Source organism: Acanthochromis polyacanthus, chromosome 6 (genome assembly GCF_021347895.1).
Source record: "Acanthochromis polyacanthus isolate Apoly-LR-REF ecotype Palm Island chromosome 6, KAUST_Apoly_ChrSc, whole genome shotgun sequence".
NCBI lineage: Eukaryota > Metazoa > Chordata > Actinopteri > Pomacentridae > Acanthochromis > Acanthochromis polyacanthus.
Window position 1 is genome coordinate 3,132,769 of NC_067118.1, and position 25,876 is coordinate 3,158,644.

At 37.1% G+C, this 25,876-nt stretch overlaps 1 protein-coding gene across 1 annotated transcript in view; it reads right to left on the reverse strand.

Moving 5' to 3' along the window:
- Nucleotides 1-15,205, reverse strand: part of LOC110969287 (PDZ domain-containing protein 4-like) — a 48,190-nt gene extending 32,985 nt beyond the window's left edge. The window contains 1 exon segment of the mRNA XM_022219348.2: nucleotides 13,346-15,205. Coding sequence (XP_022075040.2) covers nucleotides 13,346-13,405 — 60 coding nt within the window. The 5' untranslated portion in view covers nucleotides 13,406-15,205.
- Between the last annotated feature and the right edge of the window lie 10,671 nt (nucleotides 15,206-25,876).

Here is a 25,876-nt window from a genome sequence, read left to right on the forward strand (position 1 = left end):
TTAAATAAATATTTGAAGAAAAATAAAGAAATAATAAAGTCAATAATAATAATATAAAATAAATAAAAATATATAATGAAAGACATATTTAACCAAAAATAAATACATAATAAAATCAATAATAATAACATAAAATAAATAAAACTATATAATAAATAAATATTTAACCAAAAATAAATAAATAATGAAGTCAATAATAATAAAGAAATAATAAATAAAAAAAGATATCATAAAATGAATATTTTCTAAAAATAAATAAATAATAAAGGCAATAACAATAAATAATAAAATACATAATAAAATAATAAATAGTTAACATTTAAAAATGTAATATATATTTTAATAGATATATAATAAATATCTAAACAGTAGAAATCTGACATAAATGATGAATTATTGTAATGTTGTAAATTTGTGAAAATAACAGCAAATATCTGCAAAATAATATTTTTTCTGATTTAAATACAATAAAATTGTGTAATTTTACAGTCACACATTGTATAAAAAACACTGTATTTTTGATGTGGACTTTAACTACAGCGTTTTCATACAAACAGTCAGAATTCATCCCTTCACTGAGTCTCCTTCAGACTGCTTTTTTCCTCCTCCCTCTATCTTCCTCCTCCTCCTCCTCTTCCTCCTCCTCCTCCTCCTCCTCCTCCTCTTCCTCCTCCTCTGGGATGACTACAGCGTCTGTCTGCCCCTCGGCATGCTGGGAGTGAAAAATGTCCTCCTCTGGGAGGCTGATGGAGATGAATGATGGAGGTGTTTGTGTTGATTGAATCAGTAAATAGTTAATGAGGAGGAGGAGGAGCTGATGAAGACTGAACATCATCAGAGGACAATCAGATCCACATGTTGATGAAATCTGCAGCTGCCTTTAAGCTGAAAACATTTTATTTCAGGTTTAAACGTCCGTTTGAACGATTTCATTTTCAGTATGTTGGGTTAAGTTTCCTCACAGGATGAATTCTACTTCCTGTTTACTTTTGTCGTTTTGATTTCTTGTAAAAGTTCAGCCGTCTTCCACAGCAAACCTCTGAGATTCAACGTGTTCGTTTTTATCCACTGTTCAGACAAACAAAGCTTCTATTGATCAGAAGTGAATCTGTTAAACATCGTTAGTGACTGATTGGTTTCTGCTGATAACGGATCAATAACCCATCAGGAGCCCAGCAGGGTTCTGGTTCAGGTTCACATCTACTCTGAGCTGCAGCAACAAAAGCCGCCGTCGGCTCTTTGGTTTTTAATTTCACACCTCAGCTGGCTGTGATTTCTGTTTCAGGCTGAGGACTGAACTGAAACGAAGAGAAAAACGCTGTAATTAGAGAAAAAGCAGCAGAACATCCAGAAAATGATCCGATAACTGGAGCTAAACGTCACGGAGCGAGCTCACCGCTGAACACCACAGCGGAACCAGAAAGCCTCAGATTTAACTGATTATTAACATCTACACTGGCACAGTGTAGAGTATTTTAGTCGTTTTAGCACAATAAGCAGGTTATGATTTCTTTGTGTGTCTGTGATCATTTTTCAGCTTTTTTCACTCGGTGATCCTTTAGTAAGCCTCTCTTTCATTCTGACCTGAGGCCCTGCTGTGGTTCTGAATCTGTACGACTCGTGTTCTCTGATTACTGATTAATTAAATCAGCTGCATCCTCAGAGCAGCAGAGCATCATGGGATATGTAGGAACATGTTAAAATGTTTTACTGAAGGAAACACGTGTGTGTGTGTGTGTGTGTGTGTGTGTGTGTGTGTGTGTGTGTCTCTGTGTGTGTGTGTGTGTGTGTGTGTGTGTGTGTGTGTGTGTGTGTGTGTGTGTGTGTACTTGTTTCTGCTATACCGGTGGGGACTTTGACCTGACTATTTGCTATAAAGGTGGGGACTTGTCTTACGGTGGGGACCTAAAATGAGGTCCCCACGGGTGGCAACACCGTTTTCTTGGCCATATTGTTGTTAATAAAAAATGTAAAAGTGCAGAAACGTTTGTTTAGGGTTAGGCATTGATTTGGTGATGGTTAGGGTTAGGGTAAGGGTTAGGAGTTAGATATGAATGGGAGTCAATGGTAAGTCCCCACCGGTATAGAAAAACAAACATGTGTGTGTGTGTGTGTGTGTGTGTGTGTGTGTGTGTGTGTGTGTGTGTGTGTGTGTGTGTGTGTGTGCGTGTGTGTGTGTGTGTGTGTGTGTGTGTGTGTGTGTGCGTGTGTGTTCATTACAGCAGCTGTCTGCTCCGGCGTTAGAAAGCATAAATACGGTTTTCCTAATGATGCCGGTTGCCGCGGCAACAGCATCCCATCGAGACGAGTCTGACAGCAGAGTGGAGGAGGAAGAGATGATGGGGTGGAGGGGTTACCGCGGCGACGGGAGGAGGAGATGGAGGGAAAGAAATGTTGAAGGAGGAAAGATGTGAATAGAAGCAAAGAAAAGACGTTGGATTTATTTTTCCTCATTTTAGTTTCATTTTAATTCACTGTAGTTTCATTTTTCCTCTCTGTAGTTTCATTTTTCTTCACTGTAGTTTCATTTTAATTCACTGTAGTTTCATTTTTCCTCTCTGTAGTTTCATTTTTCTTCACTGTAGTTTCATTTTTCTTCACTGTAGTTTCATTTTAATTCACTGTAATTTCATTTTTTCTCTCTGTAATTTCATTTTTCTTCACTGTAGTTTCATTTTTCCTCACTGTAGTTTCATTTTTCTTCACTGTAATTTCATTTTAATTCACTGTAGTTTCATTTTAATTCACTGTAATTTCATTTTTCTTCACTGTAATTTCATTTTTCTTCACTGTAGTTTCATTTTTCTTCACTGTAATTTCATTTTTTCTCACTGTAGTTTGTTTTGTTCATTGTGCTTTCATTTTTCTTCACTAGTTTCATTTTTCCGCCCTCTGGTTTTATTTTTTTCTCACTGTAATTTCATTTTTAACTTAAACTTAACTTAAAGACTTGAAGCAAGAAAAGAGGACATCCCTGTAGAAAGTGTTTTAGTGCAGAAAGTGTTCGCAGCTTCAGATTTGGTTTCTATAGACGCAATAGTAAAGAAAATCTCATTATGCAGGGATGGGGGAGTCAGAAAGAGACAATAGAGGTGGAGGAAGATTGAAAACAGATGGGGGAAGGAAACGGCATTAATAAGAGTCAGAGATAGTGAAGATCAGCTGGAAGAGAAAGAAATAAAGAAGGAAGGGGGAGGGGAAGCAAGAAGGAAGGAAATGGAAAGTAGAAATACAGGTGAAGAGAAAACAGATGGACACAAAACCAGAAGCTAGAGGATTAAAACAGAGGGAGAGATGATTCAGAAATACCTGAGAAAAGGCAAAACTAAGGGGAAAAGCAGGAATTCAAAGAGAAGAAGAAGAAAGTGTGAGTTTAAATGTTTTAATCCATCTGGTTGTGCTTCAGAAGAAGCTTTGTGGCGTCCAGAGAGGCCTGGACGGCAGGAAATCCAATAAAATCCAATAAAATGTGATGAAATAAGCGGCTGTCACACCTGTGCAGCTCCATAAAAAGCCCTGAGGGACTCGCATCGCGTCAAACTGCTCTTTGATTCGCTCCGTTTGATTTTCACTTCAGACGTTCGGCTTTTCGTCGCCTCCCGGCAGCCGTTCAGCTTCAACACGAAACGTTCAAACGCTTGGAGGCAGCGTGGGACAAAACGGCGCTGCTGGAAGGACGGCTCATCTGTTTACATTCAGCCGTTTAGTGTCAAACTGGATTTGATTTAGCAGAGAGCACGGGGAGACATTTTTAAAAAGCTGACGCAGTGGAAAAGGAGTTTCAGGCTTTGAAATCAAAACAAGACGCTGGAAACTGTTTGGTTAAACTTCATGATCCAAACTGTTAGGAGCCGTGTTGTTATTTAGAGAAATACTGCAGCTAAATGCAGGTACAGTGGAAAATATTTCTGCACATGTAGAGTCAGGAGCTGCTGCCAGAAACAGGATTTGTTCTGTAAAAGTCAGTTTTCTTCGTGTTTTCTTGAATTAACGGTAGTTTTTTTTTTTTAGAAAATCTGTAACTCTTTTCCCAAAGAGAGATTAATTTGCAAACACTGTGTCATTTTTTTTATAATTAAAGAATATTTTGGGTGAAATTGGAGACATTTTTTTTGCAAATTTGGGACAATTTTTTCAAACATGAGACTGTTTTTAGAGTGAGGTAGGGTTTGAAGGAAATAAAGGTAGTTTGTTGAGAAAACGGGGACATTTTTGGAGAAAGTATAGAAAGTTTGGGGAAAATTGGAGACATTTAGAGAAAGTGGAGACATTTTTTGGCAAAGATTTTTTTGAGAAATGAGGAAGGTTTGGAGAAAATCTGAGGCTTTTTTTGCAAAAGTGTGTATATTTTTGTAAACATCTTATACAAACATGAGGCATTTTGTGGAAACATTAAGAATATTTTCTGAGAAAATAATCAAAGTTTTGGGAAAATTGGAGTCATTTTTTTAGGGAACTGAAGGTAGCTTTCTGAGAAAATTGAGGCATTTTTGGAGAAAGTGTAGAAAGTTTGGGGAAAGTTGCAGAAATCTGGAGAAAGTGGAGACATTTTTTGGCAAAGTGGGAAGATTTTTTTTTGAGAAAATGGAAAGGTTTGGACAAGATCTGAGATATTTTTGCAAACTGGGAACATTTTTGGAAAAGTGAGTATTTGTTTGCAAACATCGGGACGTCTTCTGAGGAAGAGAAGACATTTTACATGAACATTTCTGGTTTTGTTTTGCCAAGGTTTGAACACTTTTTTGAGAAAATAAGGAAAGTTTTGGGCAAACTTGTTCAAAAAAGTTTTGAACATTATTGGACAAAGTGAGCGTATTTTTTGGAAACATTTTTGATCACATGAGGGAAGTTCTGTCTGAAATCGGAGGCCATTTCTTTGTAAACTGAGCATTTAGAGGAAGTTACAACATTTTTTACAAATATAAGGCCACTTTTTCAACAAAGGGGAACATTTTTTTAGAAAATAAAGAAAGTTTTGGGAAAACTATAGAGGCATGTTTTTTGTAAAATGGGGATAATTTTAGCAAACTTGGGAGAGTTTGTTGGCAAATAATACTTTTTTTGTCCATGTCTGACACTACAGAGGAAAGTAAAGAAAATATCTCCTTTAGAGTCAAATGGCTTCAGGATTAGTGTCAGTAACTACGCCTGATGTGTACGTCAGTGGGGTTACTGCATTCACTTCGGTATCTGGCTGGCTGGGTAATTATGTATGTGTGTGTATGTGTGTGTATGTCCGGTCAGATATCTCTGCAAGTGCTGAAGTCAGGATGATCAAACTTGGCACTGAGGATCAGTCTTAGGTCCCCTGCTCAGATGTGGAGTTAGAGGTCTGGGCGTGGTTCTGCCATCTACTGAGGGCTGGTCTAGTTTTTCTCTCTCTGATTAAACTCAGTTTTACTACGTGGATGATCCTTCATCATCAGGGACAAAAATACTTCTGTTTGGATCCAAATTCATCTTTCTATGTAGAAAATCTAAATATAGCCCCAGAGTGTGTTACTGTGTGTGTTACTGTGTGTGTTAGTGTGTGTGTTTCATATCATCTCCTGTTCAGATCTCATGAGGTCATCAAAATCCATTACAGACCTCATTAATCAAACTCCGATAGCGATGCTCTCTGATCTGTAACCATGGTGACGGAGGACGGCTGTAATTCAGCCTCAGCCGTAGGAGGGATGTTTGTAGCAGGAAGCAGAGACCCGGTGATGTGTAATGTCTCCATGCTGCTGTTTCCGTTCCACTGATCGTCGTAGAGTTCAGCTCATCAGGAACTTTTGGATGAAGTGAGAAAGTTGGGGGAAAACTGGGCGTATTGTTGCCAGTGTGGGGACATTTTTCAGAAAGTTGGGCCACTTTTTTTCAAAAGTAAGAACAATTTTGACATGTTTTTAATCATTAAACAAAGCTTTGGAGAAGGTTTTTTTTTTTAATCAAAGTGGGGTCATTTTTAAGAAACGGAAGATGTTTTCTCAGAAAAAGAGGAAATGTTTTCAGATATTGGATGAATTTCTTTTTAAACTGGGGAGATTTACAGAAAGTGGAAACAGTTTTTTCAGCCATAAGAACATTTCTCTGCAAAGTAAAGACATTTTTTTGCAAAGTGTGATTTTTTCTGGTAAAATGAGGAAAGTGAGAAAAAAATGAGGGATTTTTTTTAGACAAAATGGGGAAAAATTGTTTTGCAGTAGTAAATTTATGGTAAAATTAGAGGTAAAGATGTGATTTACAAAGTCGGTACATCTGCAAAAACAAGCACATTTTTAAAAATTAGTAAGCAAAGTTTGGGGGAAATTAAGGAAATTTTCAAGCAAATGTGGAGTTGTTTATTTTTAAAGAAACTTCTGACATATCTGTGGTGTTGGAGGGGTTTCTCAGCAAAGTGCCAACATTTAGAGTAAGTGGAAAGTAAATCCATTTTTTGATAAAATAAGGAAGGTTTGGGGACAATGCAGGTATTTTTTTACCAATGTGGGGAAATGTTTTGAGAAACTTGAGCTATTTTGAGCAAAAGTAAAAACTGGAGGCATTTCTTTGGGGGAGATTTTAAGAAAATGGGGAAGTTTTTGTCAAAGTATAAACTTAATTTGTAGAGTAAGAACATTTTGCAAACATAAGGTTTTTTAAATGAATAAGCAAAGTTGGTGTATTTTTTGGCAAAGTGGTGAAATGGTTCAGGAAATGGGGAACTCTGGAGACAGTTTTTGCAAAGTGGGGACATTTTTTAGAAAGTAAAGGAAATGTTCTGGAAATGGGAAACATTTCTTGGAAAATTGAAGAGATTTTGAAAAAGTGGAAACAGTTTTTTCAGCCACGACGACGTTTCTTGGCAAAGTCAAAGCAATTTTTTTTTTTTTTTCAAAAATGGGGACATTTTTGGATAAAATAATGAATGTTTGGGAAAAACTGAGACTTTCTTTTTGCCAAAGTGAGGGCTTTTTTTAGAAACTTGGGCCACTTTTGTTTTTTACAAAAGCGATGGGAAAATTGATTCAGTTCTTTGTTAAAGACACGCTGTGCAAACGGAATACATGTGGCCATATTTTTAAATTAGGACAGAAGGTTTTTGGGGAAATTAGGGGCATTTTTTCTGCAAAGTGGGACATTTTTAAGAATTTTTTTTTTTTCAACCTAAGGACATTTTGTGGTAACTGGAAGCGTTTCTTGACAAATTTAGGAGATTTAGAGAAAACAGAAACAGTTTTTACAACCACGAGGACGTGTCTTTGGCATAGTAAAGATTTTTTATTAAAAAACATGAAGCAGGATTTTGTGATTGTGGAGCACAGAAGTCTGAAATAAAGAAGGTGTGAATGACGGCCAGAGAGTCGGGGGAGGCGTGAAGTCGGCCTGTTTCTGGATGTGTGTGTTGTGTGTATTACTTTGTGTGTTGTGTGTATTACTGTGTGTGTTTTATTGTGCATCAGGAGTCCTGTATCCCTCAGAGCTGCGATCAATCAGCTCTCCTCAGTAATGCAGTGAATCCCAGGTGAGTGTTTGTGAAGGTGACCTTAACGACCACGCTGAAACCTGACGCTTGTTCTGAACACCAGTGTTTGTCCAGACTCTCTGTCAGGCTGCAAACACAGTAAAATGTAAAACAGAAGCTGTTCGACTGGAAAATGAAACCGTTTTTCATCTGAAATTCAGAGAGTTTTCAGGTTGAAACGCAGAACCACAGAGAGGAGAGAATATGGAAAATAAAATGTAGATAGTTAAATATCTGCAGAGTGAGGAGACAAAACGATCACAAAGAGGCATGAAATGGCGAAAACAAGAGCAAAAAAAAAGACACAAAAGGGCAAAAAACAAGAAAAGGTGATAGAAGCAAACACAAATTAGATGGAAAATGAGAAAAATGAGACAGAACGGTAAAAAAAACAAGACAAAACTACACAAATGGGACACAAAGCAACAACAAACAAGACAAAATGACACAAAATGACAAAGGAGACATAAAACAAGAAAGAAAACCACAAAAAACGGACATAAAACAACCCAAATGACACTCAAGATGACAAAAATGAGACCAAAAAAGACACAAAATGGTAAAAAATAAAAACGCAACACAAAGAAATGACCAAATGACAAAAACTAGACAGAACGACAAAAACGTGACAGAAACCAACACAAAATAGACCCAAAACACACAGAAAATGACCAAATTTGACCAATAAAATAACACAAAACGGCAAAAAACACAAGACACAGGATGCCAGAAAACAAGGCAATGTTACACAAATGGGACACAAAACAACAACAAAAACCAAGACAATATGACACAAAGTGACAAATGAGGCACAAAACAAGAAAGAAAACAACAAAACAAAAGAAACAAATGGATCCAAATGAGATTCAAAATGAAAAAAACTAGACACAAAACATTAAAACCCAAAAAGTAACGACCACAAAGAGACACAAAATGACAGGAAAGAAGCAAAAAGTCAGTATTTATTTAAAATTTCCATTTCTGCAGTGTTGGTTCCTCGTGTGTGGAAAATGTTGGACGTGTTGCTGCAAAAAAGATGCAGATTTGTGCGTATCTGGATCATTTTATGACTTTTTGTGGTTGATTTTTGTTTAATTTTTGGTCATTTTGCATCTTTTTTGCATCAGCACGTCCAAGTTTATTCTAGTTTTAATAGTTATTACTAACTAAAGGTTTAGTCGTCAGACCAAATGTTTTATCTGCAGCATTCTCTGCACAAACTGTTCAAGATAAAGATAAGCTAAAGAGACAAAGACACTTTGTTGTCATTGTGTGGAAGTGCAACGAAATTTGTCTGGAAGAACACGACAGTTAGCAGCAGTGCAAATAAGAATAAAAAGAGGTTAAAAAATACTCTTAAAACATAAAAGAAGAATCAAAGTGCGATATGCAAACAAAAAAAGATAAATGCTTAATCTTTAATCTTGAAATGTTGGATTTAATCTCCCTAATTGAAGCTCAGATTGAAGGTTTTCTCGACTGTTTCTGGAGCTCAGCGGTGCGAGTCGGACCTCATTAATATTCATGAGGTCGTGTTTGAGTGAAGCTTCGATTCCCGCTGAGTCTTTTATGGAACACAAACTGCACGACAACAGAGAGAAATACTCCTGGTAGTTCACACTGCGGTTCAGATTCTCTACCAGAGGGGGATTTCTTTGTGATTTATTCGTCTGAATGTGGCTGTTTTGAATGAGAAGTCGTCTTTGCGGTGCTTTGGGTTTGACACCTCGTCTTTCTTGTGGCAAATGTTTGAGTTTTATGTATGAGGGCAGCTCCTCCATAAACATGTGGAGGTTTTATACCTCACAGCTGATCGCTTTCAGCCTGTTTGAAACCCAAACGCAGCACACATTCACTTCATTACAACACTCTGCTGGTTTTCACCCGTTAGCTGTTAATTCTCTGTGGTTCAACGACCCCTGCTGCTGCTTTCAGACCAAACAAAGCTCCTCATCAGCAGCCAGCCACGGTTGGTATAACAGATTCCACATGTTCACAGCTTTAAACCCTTAAAACAACCAAACGGCAAACCGCTAAGCTAACACGGAAAACTGCAGTTCATCAAATGTCCACTTGAGGCGCCACAAAGAGAGACCCCCAAAGAACCCCCATGTTAAAATGTCCAATGATGAAACAGAAATACATACTATAAAAAGCAGAATCATGATGCTGCCACCACCGTGCTTCACATCACGATGCTGCCACCACCATGCTTCATCATCATGATGCTGCCTCCACCGTGCTTCATCATCATGATGCTGCCTCCACCATGCTTCATCATGATGCTGCCTCCACCATGCTTCATCATGATGCTGCCACCACCGTGCTTCATCATCATGATGCTGCCACCACCATGCTTCATCATGATGCTGCCACCACCATGCTTCATCATGATGCTGCCACCACCGTGCTTCATCATCATGATGCTGCCTCCACCATGCTTCATCATGATGCTGCCACCACTGTGCTTCACATCATGATGCTGCCTCCACCATGCTTCATCATGATGCTGCCTCCACCATGCTTCATCATGATGCTGCCACCACCATGCTTCATCATCATGATGCTGCCACCACCGTGCTTCATCATGATGCTGCCTCCACCATGCTTCATCATCATGATGCTGCCACCACCATGCTTCATCATCATGATGCTGCCTCCACCATGCTTCATCATGATGCTGCCTCCACCGTGCTTCATATCATGATGCTACCTCCACCGTGCTTCACATCATGATGCTGCCTCCACCATGCTTCATCATGATGCTGCCTCCACCATGCTTCATATCATGATGCTGCCTCCACCATGCTTCATCATCATGATGCTGCCACCACCATGCTTCTCAGTGGGGATGGTGTGTTTGTGATGATGTTCAGTGTTTGGTGTCCATCAAACATATCATCTAGTCTGATGGACATAAAGCTCCATCCTGGTCTCCTCAGACCAAAGAACCTTCTTTCAGGTGTCTTCAGAATCTCCACGTCTTCTGGTGAACTCTAGTCCAGATTTAATATCTTTAATATCTGTATATCCTATATCTTCCTTCAGAGGAGTCATAGAGTCTTGGTGGCCTCCTTCTCCAGTCTCTCAGGTCTTGAGGACGTCCTGCTCTACTCAGATTCATTCATGTTCTATCTTCCTTCCATTTCTTAATGATGGATTTAACTGGACTCCAGGAGATCTTCAGGAACTTGGACATTAGCGCTAGTATGCTAGTTCGCTAATAAGTATCTGTGGCTTTGTGTCACACTGATCTGAGTCTGTATCACACTCTATGATAAAACAAACTGAAATATACAAAACACTGAACACTAATGATAATGAAGCTGATAATGATGTTTTATTTCATGTATTAAAGCAGTAAATCCTTTGAACAGAACCCCACAGCTTCATGTTTCTGTGAACCAACTGTGTGACTTTCAGCTTCCACCCGACAAAAAAACAGAAAAACCTCCTCAGACTGACACTGTGACCTTTCCAGAGTAACTGGAGCAGCTGCAGTGATGAACGATATCCCAGTTTCCACACAAACACCCACACAGTCTTTCCTCAACATTCATTTTCCTCTGCGCTCAGACAAAAGCAGCTCGATTAACATTCACTTTTATCTCCCAAAATGGTAAATGAGGCACGAAACAAGAATGAAAGCAACAAAAAATGGACACAAAACGGCCCAAATGACACTTAAAATGACAAAACAAGACCAAAAAATCAACACAAAATGGTAAAAAACAAACAAGATTTCAAAAAACACAAGCAAAAGCACAAATGAAATACCAGATGACACAAACACGGCACAAAACGTTAAAAAAAGAGACAGAAAACAACTAAAACGGACACAAAATGACTTGAAGGAAAAGAAAAGGACAAAAACTAGGCCAAAAAAATGACCCAAAATGGTAAAAAAAAAAAAAAACAACGCAACCTAAATAACAAATAACACAAATTAGACTCAAAACGTAAAGACAGAGACACATAACGACCCAAAAGACACACAAAATGACAAGAACAAGACCAAAAAAATGACACAAAATGTTGAAAGAAACGTTACAAACAAAATAAAAAAATGACACAAACCAGACACAAAACGACCCAAATGACACACAAAATGACAAAAACAAGACAAAACACCATAAAACAAGACAAAGTTACACCAAGGACACACAAACTAAAACTAAAAAAACCCCACAAAAATAGACACAAAACGGACTAACGGGACTCAAAATGACAAAAACGAGACCAAAAATACAACACAAAACTGTAAAGAGGAAAAAAACGCAAATTCAAAGGCAAATATTCTCCTTAATCTGAGATTTTAAACTTCAGATTACAAATTACTGACACTTTAAGAAGAAAAATTAGCCCCACCTTTGTTAGCAGCAGCAGTAAAGTGATGTTTACTTTCAATAAAATCCAACAATCCTTCATATAATGTACAAAGTCCCAGCCTGCACAATGACAACTATTACTTATGCAAGATTGTAAGCATAAATATATCATTAATATGGCAACAAACAATTATTACTGCTGCTTTTGTGAGCTTCAATTCTCTGTTTTGTCTTTCTGCATCTGACTGGTGCATGTGAGCTCCTCCCATTGAAACCATAAAACTAAAACACGGACGTAAAGATCCTGGATTTTGCATTCCAGCTTAAAGGCTTTTAAAATCAACATTTATTTTTGTAATTTCAACAAAATGACTGAGGATGCTGTCTTTAAAGTTTTCTAAACTCATAGTCGGCAACGATTTCAGTCAAACATAGTTTAATCGTTACAAAGATGGCGATGATCTGCTCATACTGGATCCATAAGGAGGTCATTAATCGCCACAGAAGTCTTTGTCATGGTGCCCGTCACTAGCTAAACCTGCACCATGCTATCGGCAGGACTTTAATTTAGATCATTTATGTTTGAATTAGTGGTGGGATGCAATGAAAAAAATAATCTAATTAATTAGAGGCTTTGTAGCTGATTAATCGCAATTAATCACATTTTCATCAAATATCAATGTTTGACACAAAAAGCAAAGTTTTTCACTTCAGATAAATGTTGTATGAATAAACATACACACGAACTTAAACAACTAAAATATTTGTTTCATTTCTGTTTTCCTGCTTTTTTCCTCAGATTACTGCAAACTCAAAGTGACATTATAGCGATTATGTTCAACATTTGAAGACTTTTTATAAACTCAAACACTTCTGATGTCTTTTAAATTGGTCTATTATGGGCTGGCTACACCGTTAGCCGTTAGCAGGACTGTCGTAGAAAACGTGTTCAGCACGTCGCATGCTGGTTGTGTCGCCCTGGAGCTCATTTGCATAAAGTAGACTTGATTAAATTCAGTGCAGGCAGCAGATGTTACATTTTCTCCTAATTTGTGCTTTAAACTGTAATTTTATAATCATCTAATGTAATAAAACTGTTTATTAAGATAAAAACTGTTAGATTTTGACTGATCTGAGGATATTTTAGCACCAAAATACCAGTTTAATGTGATTTTTACATTAATATCTACTTTAAAATGTGAATTTGTAATTTTTATTTAAGATTTTAAAAACAAGTTGTCTAATTTAGTGAAAATTTACAATTCTCTTTAAATGTGTCTTTTAAAATGTGATTCAGACTTTACATCTGAAATAAAAACCTTTGTATTGTGTGTTTTGTTTAAATTTCTAAATGTCTCAAATTTGTATTTTTTATTGTTATTTTAAAACCGTGCATCAAATTACTTCAAAATCTGAGTTTTAATTTGAGAATGAAACCATTTGTGCTTCAGTTTTGGGCTGATTCTGTGACATTTCAGCTGCAGTTTGAATAAATGTGAGCCTGATCCGACCTTCAGCTGGTTCTTACCTGGAACGTGATCCGGTGCTGCTCCTCCGGTCGCTTCACCACACACATGTTGCAGCCCATGGTCGCTCTGAGCTTTGTTCAGCTTTTATTTCTGCAGCTCCGTCATAGAAACCTGAACATCCGGAGACGTCCTCAGGTCGAGCTTTTATTCCAAACTAATGTAAAGTTTCATTCAGATTTTAGGCCACATGCTTCAGAACATCAGAGCAGCTTTTTAAACTTCTTCTGCTGCATTTATCAGCGTTTAATCCTCAAAATCCAGCACGGTGTCCTCAAAAAAATGTGAGAAAACTCCACAAACTTCTTCTAAAAACCCTCCAGATGTGCTTTAAAGCATACAGATGTGCTGCTTTTATCGCCTCAGTTTGTGTTTGAAAAGTGATGAAAAACCTCCAGCTGAGAGTCCAGACGAGTTCTTCTTCTGTTCCAGAGACGAAAGAATAAAAACCTTCTGTGTTTCTGAGGGTTTAAAACAAAGACGAGCACAAAAAGATGCAGCAGAGACAAAGACAACGGAGTCCTGCAGCTTTTAGAACAAATTTAGTTCAACAAATTCAGGCGCCGCTAGCCGTCACGCTAGCTTTAGCCGTGCTAGCTTTAGCCGTGCTAGCTTTAGCCGCGCTAGCTTTAGCAACAGCTCAGTTCTGCAGCAAAACTTTGTCAGATTTAGCAGGTTTTTCACTTCATTTACATCCCTGCAGCTCAAACGTGTCTTGATGTTGAGAAATGAGTCAAATATAAACAAGATTAAGCAGTTTTAAACTCAGATAAATCAGTTTGTTGGAGGTTTGCAGTTCAAACGACCAAAGAATAGCAGGAAAAAGGCGATTTTTCAGCCATAAATGTGCAACATTTTCTAGTTTCTCTCAGCGTGACGGATCAAACTTCATAAATTTAAAGTTTAGATTAAAAAGGAATGCAACAAGCAGCTAAAAAGAGCAACAAAAGGAAAGAAGAGAACACTTTTCAGCTAAAATTATAAAGTATTTAGGACCAAATGGTTTGGTTCTCATGTGTTAAATCTCATAAATTCTCTCAGAATGGTGGAAAAAATATCAGAAATACCTTTAAAAGTGAGGAAATGTGCAGATTAAAAGGCAGAAGAAAGATTTTTCAGCCAAAAACACAAAATATTTCTCTCAACTCAACTTTTTTGAGGCTAAAATGTTGATATTTAGTGTATTTCCCTGAATAAGACGGATTATTTTCAGCTATAATCTTCAACAATCACTAATAAATGCAAACATTTAGTATTTAAAATCCAGATAAATGCTTTAGTTTATTTTAAATGTTAAAGATCAGCTGCTGCTGTTTGCTTTGTGCTTTAAAGTCACAGAAATGTACCTGAAAACTGAAGTTTAACTTAAAAATTAACCAGAAAAATACCTGATTTTAAAGAAACTTTCCTCTAATTTGTGCTTTAAACTGTAATTTTATAATAATTTCATCAGAAAAAAATGTTTTATCTGAGAATAAAACTGTTTGTGCTTCAATTTTTTTGACTAATCTGAGGACATTTTAGCACCAAAATACCAGGTAAAAGGGATTTTAAGTTTATTTCTACTTTAGAATTTCTATTGTTTTATTTAAGATAATAAAAGTTGTGCTTCAGTATTTGACTAATTTCATTAAACTTTACAACAATTTTCTTTAAATTTCGGCTTTAAAATGTGATTTACATTTTATATTATAAATAAAAACAGTCTCTTTTTTATGTTTTGGGTAAATTTGCAGAAAGTTTCTCCTATTTTGTGCTTTAAACCGTAATTTTATAATAATTTAATGTGAAAAAATGTTGTATTTGAGATAGAAAACAGTTTGTGCTTCAGGTTTTGACCAATCTGAGGATATTTTAGGATCAAAATAAAAAATTAAATTGATTTTTTGTCAATTTTTTCTCTTAAAATGTGAATTTCTAATCATATATCAAATTAATTTACAAAACAGTTCCTTAAAAAGCTGAAAAGCGACTTTTTCACAAATTTGAGAATATTTTACACCAATTTTTCTTAAATTAGACTTTATATTATAAATCCAAACCTGCCTTTAGTTCATGTTTTGGGTAAATTTTGTATTTTTTAGTCTGTATAAAAAAAGTTTCTCCTAATTTGTGCTTTAAATGGTGATTTTATAATCAGCTAATTTAAAAAATGCTTTATTTGAGATAAAAACTGTTAGATTTTGACTCATATGACAATATTTTATCACCAAAATATCAGTTTAATGAGATTCTTTCCAATAATTTCTATTTCAAAATGTGAATTTGTCATTTTTATTTGAGATTTAAAAAAAAAGTTGTAGAATTTTCCAGCAACTTTCCTTTAATTTGTGTTTTAAAATGTGGTTCAGACTTTCTATTCTACATAAAAAACCATGTACTTTGTGTTTTGGGTAAATTTTAGAAGCTAAATGCCTCAAATTTGTTCTTTTAAAAAGTTTTTTTTTCAACCATGCAGCAAATTCCTTCAAAAATGAGTTTTTATTTTAGAATTAAGCAATCTGAGTTTCAGTTCTGAAACGATTTGATGATATTTTAGCTGCTGTTGGAATAAATTTTTACCTTAAATCGAACTTTGAAATGTGATTTTAAGATCTACTAACAAACTACATTAAATGTTCAGTTTTTATTTGAGATAAAAACAGTTTGTGCTTCATTTATTGGACACATTTTAGCTCATTTATTATCACTTTTATAATCGTTTAATAATTTATCTGACGGCAGAGTTTTTATTCGACGGCTTGTTTTGTGCTTTTGACTAATTTTAATAAATTCTAGCAGCTGTTTGAAGGATTTTTGCTCCTAATTTGTGCTTTGACGGGTTTTTTTTTAAAGCGTTTAATGTTTTACCGCAAAGAAATTGAGAAAAACACTGTTTGTGCTTCGTGTTTTTGAACAAGTTTTAGCAAATTTTAGCTCCTATTTGAACTAATTTCCCCAAAATGTATCTTTTATTATAACTTTTATAACCGTTTAATAATTTATCTAACAGAAGAGTTTTTATTTGACAGTTTGTTTTGTGCTTTTGACTTATTTTAATAAATTCTAGCAGCTGTTTGAAGGATTTTTGCTCCTAATTTGTGCTTTGACGGGGTTTTTTTAAAGCGTTTAATGTTTTACAGCAAAGAAACTGTCATAAAAAGTTTGTGCTTCGTGTTTTAATCGACTTTTAGCAGCTAAATGTGACGATAAAGGGATAAAACTTTGAGCAGAATCGACTAAAACGTGTTTTTGAGCCTGAAAGTGTTTTAAAGTTTATCACAGCGTTTTCTGTGAAATGGTCAGTTTTAGGTTTTTGAATCTTGTCTGTCCTTGTTTTTCTTTCTATTTCACCATAAACTTCTGTTTTACACTTTCATTCCCTTTTTCTTCAGGATTATTTTAAATCTTATTTTAAATTTCTGCTCTCCGGTTCGGTTTCGCTTCAGTTTGTTGGAGTTTTTCAGAACAGAATCTCTGCAGCTAACATCAGATTTTACGCCTCAGATTTGTCCGGTTTTCCACTAAATCTGCGACTCTGAAGCTCAAACCAGTTTAAGAAATGAAGAATTATTAAAATATCAACCAGTTTAAGTTTTAAAACACAAATAAATCAGTTTGTTGGAGGTTTGCAGCTGACAGGACCAAAGATAAGCAAGAAAAAGGCGATTTTTCAGCCAAAAACATCAAAGTATTTCCTCGGTTTTCAGTGAATTTAACAACTTCTCTCAGTGTGATGGATAAAACTTCATAAATTCAAAATGTGGGTTAAAAATGATGCAGTTTGCAGCTAAAATGGTGATTTAATATTTACAAGCAAATTGTTCTTTTCTCTATTTTTTTGTGATTTTGAGGTCAAATCTAGTTTTTCTCTCTCGGCTTTCAAGTTTAATAAATTCTCTCAGAGTGATGAATAAAACTTCATAAATTCAAACTGTGGATTAAAAAATTCTGCATCAAGTCACTAAAATGAGCAACGACGATATTCAGCCAAAATGACCAAAAACTGTTCTTTTCTCCTTTGATTTTTAGCTAAATTTGATGAATTCTCTCATAACTGTGGACAAAATGTAGTTTTTCTCTTTTGGTTTTCAGTAAATTTTGTATTTTCTCTGAGAGAAATGAGGATAAGATTTACAAACAGCAGCTGAAAGGATCAGTGTGAGTGAATTCTGAGCTGAACTGAGGCAACATTTAAGACCAAACTCTTCTTTTCTCTTTTGTTCTTTTGAATAAATTTGATAAATTTCCTCAGAATAGTGAAAAAACATGAGAAATACTTTTAAAAATGAGTAAACTTGAAGATTAAATGACTGAAGAAAGCAGGAAATGTGATTTTTCAGCCCTAAATATGTGAGATTTTGGACTAAATGTAGTTTTCTCTCTTGGTTTACAATAATTTTGTTAATTTCTTTTAAAGTGTTGAAGAAAACTTTAATAATCCAAAGTGTAGATTAAAAACGATGCAGCTAAAATATTCAGAGTAAGAGACTGCTGAGTGTAAACAATGAAACATTTCAGGCCAAATTGTCCTTTTTTCTTTTTGTTTCTGAATAAAATGGATAAATTCTCTTTTAGTGGTGGATTCAATATTAAAATATGGCGACATGCAGCTTAAACGGCCACAGAAAGGCTGATTTTTCAGTGATATTTCAGTAAATTTCGCCTTTTTGAAGCTTCTATGCAGCTTTTTTCTGCTGATTTAAACCAGAAACTAGAAGATAAAACTACAAAGCGGGAGGAAAACGAGGGTCAGGGCTGAGATTTGGAGGAAACTTCAGGATCCCAGAAAAGAAAGAAAACCTTAAAAACCACTAAATCCTCAAAGAATCGTGTGTGAAGCTGCATCCACAGGTCTGATAATCCAAACAGGTGAAGGTTTCTAACGTTTGTTCTCTGAAGAAACCCTCAGAAATCCTCCTGCTGCCGTTTCCATCCGATCAGTTTCACTGCTGGACTCTGAAAAGAACAGAAGAGATTCTTACTGCTCGTTTGGACAGTTTCTGCTCATTTATTACAAGTTCTGAGGACTTTTTTCCAGTTTTTCTGCTCTGAGCCGCGAACCGGACTCAAGTTCTGCAGTTTAGCAAGAAAAAAAGATGGTTTTATATTAAATCTGGCTTTAAACTCTGATTTTCTTCCTGAAAACCGCAAAAAAAATTATGCAGAACAAGAAAAAACACCCAATAAAGTTCAGTTCAAGTCTTTAATTTGCAGGTTTTTAGTGTTAAACTTTTACATTTTATGCAAATATATCAGAAGTTTTGGGTGTCTGAAGCCTTTTGTTAATAATTTCAACACATTTTTGGTCATTTCTTCTTGTTTGTAAGGATTTTATTCAGTTTTTCTTCTCTGAGCCGCGAACCGAACTCAAGTTCTGCAGTTCAGCGAGAAAAAAAAGATGATTCTATATTAAATCAGACTTTAAACTCTGATTTTCTTCCTGAAAACCACAAAAAAATGATCCAGAACAAGAAAAAACACCCAATAAAGTTCAGTTCAAGTCTTTAATTTGCAGGTGTTTAATGTTAAAACATTGAAATTTTATGCAAATACACCAGTAGTTTTGGGTGTCTGAAGCCTTTTGTAAATATTTCAACACATTTTTGGTCATTTCTTTTCATTTCTTTTTAGTTTTTCTGCTCAGAACTGGAAATTAAATCACAGTTCTGCAGTTTAACGAGCAGAAAGAGGATTTTAGCTGAAATCAGGCTTTAAATTTCTGAGAATTTATTCAGATTTTACAGGTTTTCTGCCTGAAAACTTCAGAAAATTAGATCAGAACAACAAGAAAACATCAGTCTGCATTAAATAAAGCTCAGTTCAAACCACTCACTCATCAAATCGCAGGTTTTTAATATCAGAACATTTAAATTTCAGTGAACTTCCATGCAGACAGCTGCTAAATGTCAGCTCTGAAGCCTTTTATCCATAATTTAGACAGGGTTTTGGTCATTTCTGCTCATTTTTAAGGATATTCATATCATATTCCAGGTTTGCAGTTTAAAATGCAGAAAGGTGAATTAAGTCAACATCTGGTGGATTTTAGTGAAACATCAGACTTTCTTCCTGAAAACCAGAAAAATTCCACCAGAACAACAAAAACATCCAATAAAGTTCAATTCAAGTCAAAAAATGTTTCATATTTCTTCCAGATATGAAGTAATTTTAGGTGTTTGAAGCCTTTTATTTATGATTTGGAGAAGTTTTTGGTCATTTCTAAGGATTTTTTAAACTAATTTGAGGTGTTTGAAGATGAAATTCGGGACCAAATTCAGATTTTTGCTCCTAGACATTTCTTTCAGTTTTCAGAGTCGTGTTCGTTTATTCTACCGATGCTGCTCTCTGCCTCCCTGTCATTCCATTTTCTTTTAAAGAGCTCACAGTTTCACCTTTTCCAGATGTGTGAAGCTTCCAGATGTTTCCCTGCAGGGTCCAGCTGCTGCTCGTCCCCCAGAAGGTGAAGCTCCGCTGGGCTCAGATCCCCGGCAGCCTCCCTCTAGTCCTCCAGTCCTCCAAATCTCCAGTTCTACAGTCCTCCTCCTCTTTCTCTTCCTGCTGCTTTTATTCCCTGTGACAGAGTGGATGCAGTGTTTCCGTGGCGACGTGCCGTATGATGGGATGTGAGAGGAGGATGCAGCTTTCTGCTCGCTGCTCTTCTTCTGCAGCTTCGTTCAGCCAATAACCTGCAGCGTCCAATTAATCCTCCTCCAACAGCCGACGCTCCTCCCACTCATCCTCCTCCTCCTCCTCTTCATCCTCCTCCTCTTCATCCTCCTCTTCATCCTCCTCCTCTTCATCCTCCTCTTCATCCTCCTCCTCTTCCTCCTCCTCTTCATCTTCCTCCTCCTCCTCTCTTTCTGTTCTCCACCTGTTTCTTCGTTGATCTGAACTAATTTCTGCTAAACATCAACATTTAGCAGCAGGAAGCTCACAGTTTTCACTCTTTGATGATTCCTGCTGCAGAAGGAGAATATATTATTATATATAATATATTATTACACTAAAACTAATTATATAATAATACTAATAAACTAATTTATTATTATTAATAATAATAATACAGGAACAATAACATAATTGCAATAATATATTGTGTTTTTTGTTATATATATGTCATCATCATATAATACATATAACATATATAATTATACATTAGAAATATATAATTATATATCAATACTGAATAATAATAAAGAATTACATATATAATTATACACCATTTTTCCTAAATAATTATATATATATATATATATATATATATATATATAAAATGTACAATAATTCTACATAGTAATGATGCTAATAATGATGATGACAAAATAATTATCATAATAATAGTAGCTATATAATAATAATACAGCAACAATAACCACAGTTCTAATAGTATATTATGTATTTTTTTATTATAATGTCATATTTTTTATTTATAATGATGATGATGATAAAAATATTAATCATAATTATAATAACAATAATAGCAACAATAATAATAGTTGTCATTATTAGAATTGTTCAAAAAACTGAGAAATTACTGCCATGTTGAAAAACTGTATAAAAAAACAAAGAGGTGCAAAAAGAGCAAATTAATATTCGTATAAACACAGATGTAATGCAAACATTGTTTATGTTTGTTTGCTTTTACAGTCGGTAGTGTCTACAGATACGGACCCGTACCCATAGCCTGTGGGCTACGGATACGGCACTTTCCATTTGCCAGACAGATAAGGACCCGTACGCGAGTCTCGCGAGTCAAGAAGCTGCTAACCACTGCAAACTGTTGAAAGGTAAGCAAAGGTTAAGGTTAGGGTTAGTGTTAGGGTCAGGTTTAGGGTCCGTACCTGTAGTACCGATGCTGCGGTCCGTACTAGAGACTGACATTTTTTCGGGATTCCCGCGGGTCACGGGATTCCCGTGGGATTCCCGCGGGATGGGAGTCAGCTTTACTATTGATCACGTGACTGGGACGGTACAGGATAAAAAGTTAACGGGAGCAGACGGGAGCGAGAACCAATCAATAAGACAAAATATAATTTATGACATGCGCTGCCATTTTGTAGTTTTTTTGCCAATAAGCCTACACTGTAATGGAAGTGGAAAGAACTACACGGCCCAGAAGCCAACAGTGCTTCCGGCCGCTGCTCTCCGCCGTAATTCAAAGAAGAAGAACAGCAATGGAGGGAGTTAACACTGGCGTACAGTGGCGGTTTTTTGCACAAGCCAACTAGGCGGCCGCCTAGGGCGACAAACTCAAGGGGGCGGCATGATGAAGGGGGAAAAAAATCATTAAATACAATTCCCTTCATAAGCACGCAGCTGAGTAAGCATCCATTGACACTGTGATGGTGGTACGTTACATAACAAATGGTGCCCTCTTCAGGTCAAGACTCAGAGGTGCGCCCTCTGCTCTCTGACCGACGAGACTGCGGGGGTGGGCGGCTGCGGCGGAGACGGCCCGATAGTGCTAAAAACTGATTTGCAACGCAAAGTAAGAAGTAAGGACCTATCTATTAAGCTGACAGAAATGGCAGGGAAGTCGGAAATATTGCTCAGCTTCACGAGAGTCGAGCGTGACGGCGTTAACACGCCGTATGCCGCTTGCAAAACGTGTTTAACCATAGTTAAGTACAGCAGCGAGTCAGGGACGAGTGGTCTCAAGAGACACACTTGCAAGGCAAAGTCTGTAAAGAATCAGCAACAGATCTCTTTATTCGTCAAACGCAAATTACCTTCGGGTCTCAAGTGTCGTCTGACCAACAAAATTGCTCGCATGTGTACGGGAGTGGGATGGGAGTGGGAGCCATTTTACCGGGAGTGGGATGGGACAGGAGTGAAAATCCACTTCCGTGTCACTCTCTAGTCCGTACCGCTAGCGTCTACCGGGAGTCACGTGACCAGATCTCGCGTATCTGATTGGCAAATGGCAAGTGCCGTATCCGTAGTCCACAGGCTACGGGTATGGGTCCGTACCTCTAGCAACAACCTTTACACTCAGCACATAAATTATCAACATGGAACACTTTACTTTGCATATAGTACTTTGATTCTTTTTGTCACGCAACAGACAGGGAACCTAAGCAGCAGGCAAACAGGCTGATGGATGATAAAATGAGGATTTAATAAATGTTTATGAACAGAAAGGCACTCAATGAGAGAGGCACAGGAAATTAACAGAACGGAGAAAACTAAGCAGAACTAAGGGCGGACCTGATGGCCGAGGTGTTAACTAAATTAAAACTAAACCAACAGGGGAGAGGGAAATCACAACTGTCCGGGGTTTAGGAGACGAGGTGGAGAGCTGAGCTGAGGGGGCCGAAGGTGGGGGCTATGGCAATGGTCGAAGAGCAGGCAAGGTAGTCCATAATCCAGACAGCAGTGAACTTGCAGTGGAGAGCGGAAGGTGCAGAAGGTACGGCATGTGGGATGTGGGATGTGGGATGTGGCGTGTGGCGTGAGGCGTGTGGCGTGTGGCGTGAGGCGTGTGGCGTGTGGCGTGAGGCGTGAGGCATGAGGTAATGATCCCATAGAGAGCCATGATGAGAGCCAGGCTTTTATATTGCGCTGATTGGGACTCGTCTCAGCTGTGGAGCTGCCCAGCTGCTCGTAGTTGGCTTGATGAGCCACTTCAGGAGTGGGAGGCGTGACACTTTTTGTTTGTAAGAGTACTTTTATCTGTTTCTATTCTTATTTACATTGTGGCTAATTGTTGTGTTCTTCCAGACAAACTTCATTGTACTTCTGCACAATGACAATAAAGCCTCTTTATCTTTAAATTAATTCTTTTTCCAGTAATTTCACCTGATATTATCTGTAATTTTACAAAATACGATAAACAGCCATTTAAAGTAGTGTTTACCATTTTTCAGTTTGTCATACACATATACTTTTTAGTAAATATCTGTAAAATAACGATGTAATAATAATGATATTTAGTGCTGATTTAAAACAGTAAAAATAACAACAAAAATGTTTAAAATGATCATTTTCTGCTGATTTCAAAAACACAACAACTGTGTAGTTTTAGGGTAAAACCTGTAAAAGAACAAATCAAAAGATAATTTTTTATGTGGATGTTTTACTTTTCAGTTTTTACCATTAATATGTAATTTTACAGTCAAACATTCTGAACATTTTTTATGTGTAAATTAAAATGTTTTTTCTGTGATGTGACCAAATATTATTTACATTTCAGTAGAAGTCATGAAATGTGGTGTCAAAACAACTTACTTTGATGTTTTTCTAGGTTCGGGATTGAAAAAATACAGAAATTTGCTGCTATTTGATATGAAAAAGTGTAGCCCAGTGGTGAACTCGAGTAATGAATACATAAGTATTAATGTAAGAAATGCCTTAACCTTTGTGTCGTCCTGCGGGTCAAAATTGACCTGTTTTAAAGTTTGAAAATGTGGGAAAAACATATATTTTCACAGTGAAACTTCTGATGTCCACATTTTCTGCATTGTTGGGAAATCTTTGAACATTTTTTGGTGGAAAAAGTAGAAATGTTAAAAATGTTTCTTTAAGAACATTCACATAAAAATGTGAATGTTCTTAAAGAAAATATTAGAAGCTTTATTGATATACATATGTATATCTATCTATCTATCTATCTATCTATCTATATATATATATATATATATATATATATATATGGAATCACTTTAGATATTTTTAGGGTTTTTTTGGGAAGATTTTTAATTCATTTTTTGAAAATATTTTTTAAAAAATTCTTGTCAAATTTGAATGATTTTTAAAAAACAAAACTATTAAGGAATTATTGGAATTTTCTTCCTGAAAGTTTTGCAATTTCTATTTTTAGAAATTTGGTGAACTATTTGGATTTTTTCAGACAAGGAAATCATAGTTTTTGGTGCTCGTAAATGAAAACAACAGGAGGGTTAAGTTCTTTTGAGATTACTGTACCAGTCCTGCATTATTTTACTCCTGCTGTGTTACGTTGCTCCTATTGGTCATTGCCGCCCGTATTAAACAGGATTGGCTGTTAGTGTGTCTGGGGGTGGGTGCTCCTGACCCGATGGAGTGACCCGGTGGAGAAGGCGGGAACGGGCTCTCTCTTGGCTGGTCTCCTGGCAGAGTAGGAAGCAGAGCCTGGTGGCGCCGATATTTTTTGGCTGGAGCAAAGCTGAAGTAAGCGGGCACAGACTCAACAACCCCGGGCAGGAAACTCGGAGAATGGAGCTGAAGACCCGTAGGTTCAGCCGCCGGATAAGCGGTGAGTCTGAGGCCAGAGGACCGAGGACAGGAGCAGTGGAGGGAAGCGGGTAGGGATGGGCCGGATATCCGGTTAAAACGGATACTCGTTATGGATAATGCCTGTTTTCCGATTACGAGTATAGTCCGGATAAAGGACGCCACTATCCGTGATCGTAATGAATGAAGTGTTACTCCATATTTGGAAAACTCGCTGCTTCACCTTACTTTCTAAGCTCTGTGATTGGTCAGTCACATGCAGCGCCACTCCCTCACCGGGGCTCACATCACCCATGGGCTCATTCTGCTCACAGCACTGTCGGGAGAGGAGCTGCTGTGTGACTCACCGTCTCCGCGCTTCCTTCACTCCACTTTTGCTCGCGTACGCTTTATTTGGTGCTCAGTTTTCTTCAGTTTGCCTCTGTTTTCGCTTTGTATGGTGTCTGTTGGATGTTGGAATGCATACAAGGTGCATTATTTGACAAGGCAGAGTAGCAAATGGCTCGCGTCGGTCACTTTATTGCACCTTTTTCTCCCCTCTCTGCTTTTTCCCCTATCGCGCTGCCATTTCGGTTAGTCAGGGCTATTATTTAAAGATACCCGGTGAAGTTATTTTCTAACGTAAGTGGTGCATTTAACCAGAGCAGTGTCACGAGTGGAGGCTTTCTCTCCGGTGTGTGTGTTGTGTGTGTGTTGTGCGTGTCCCGGGGCGCGCTCGAGTTGGAAAACTTTGACGCGGTGCTTTTGTGAGGACGACAGTATTATACAACATACACAACTGAACTGACATTTCCCCGTTTGCAATGAGGTGTGCATAAATCACCAAATTCACCCAGATCATTGACAAAATAAGCCATCTTCAAACCCTTTACACATATTGGAGAACAGATAAAAAGCCAGTGTCGAGCCCTCTTGTACTATACAATGAGTGACACAGAGGGTACTTCAGCTTGTTGTGAACAGGGCAATAGCACTGTCACTCGCAGTAGAAGCAGTGGGAGCACCCATACTGCCCCAACTGGAACTGCCAATGCATCTGGTGATGGATCTCCTCCACCAAAAGTTAGAAAGACCTCAGCAGTATGGGGTTATTTCACTGTTTTTGAAAATGATAATTCCAAAGTCATTTGCAAGCTTTGCAAGAACAAAATAAGCAGAGGGCCAGACCCAAAACATTACAATACAACATCCATGCATAATCATCTGTTTCATGCTCATCACATAAAAAAGCCAGGGGAAGCAGCCACGTCCTCCACTTCTCAAGGCTCTGGTGTTCAGATAGGAGCTGCTAAAGGCTCTGCTCCGTCATCCTCACCAATACTCGCTGCATTTTCAGCAAAGCA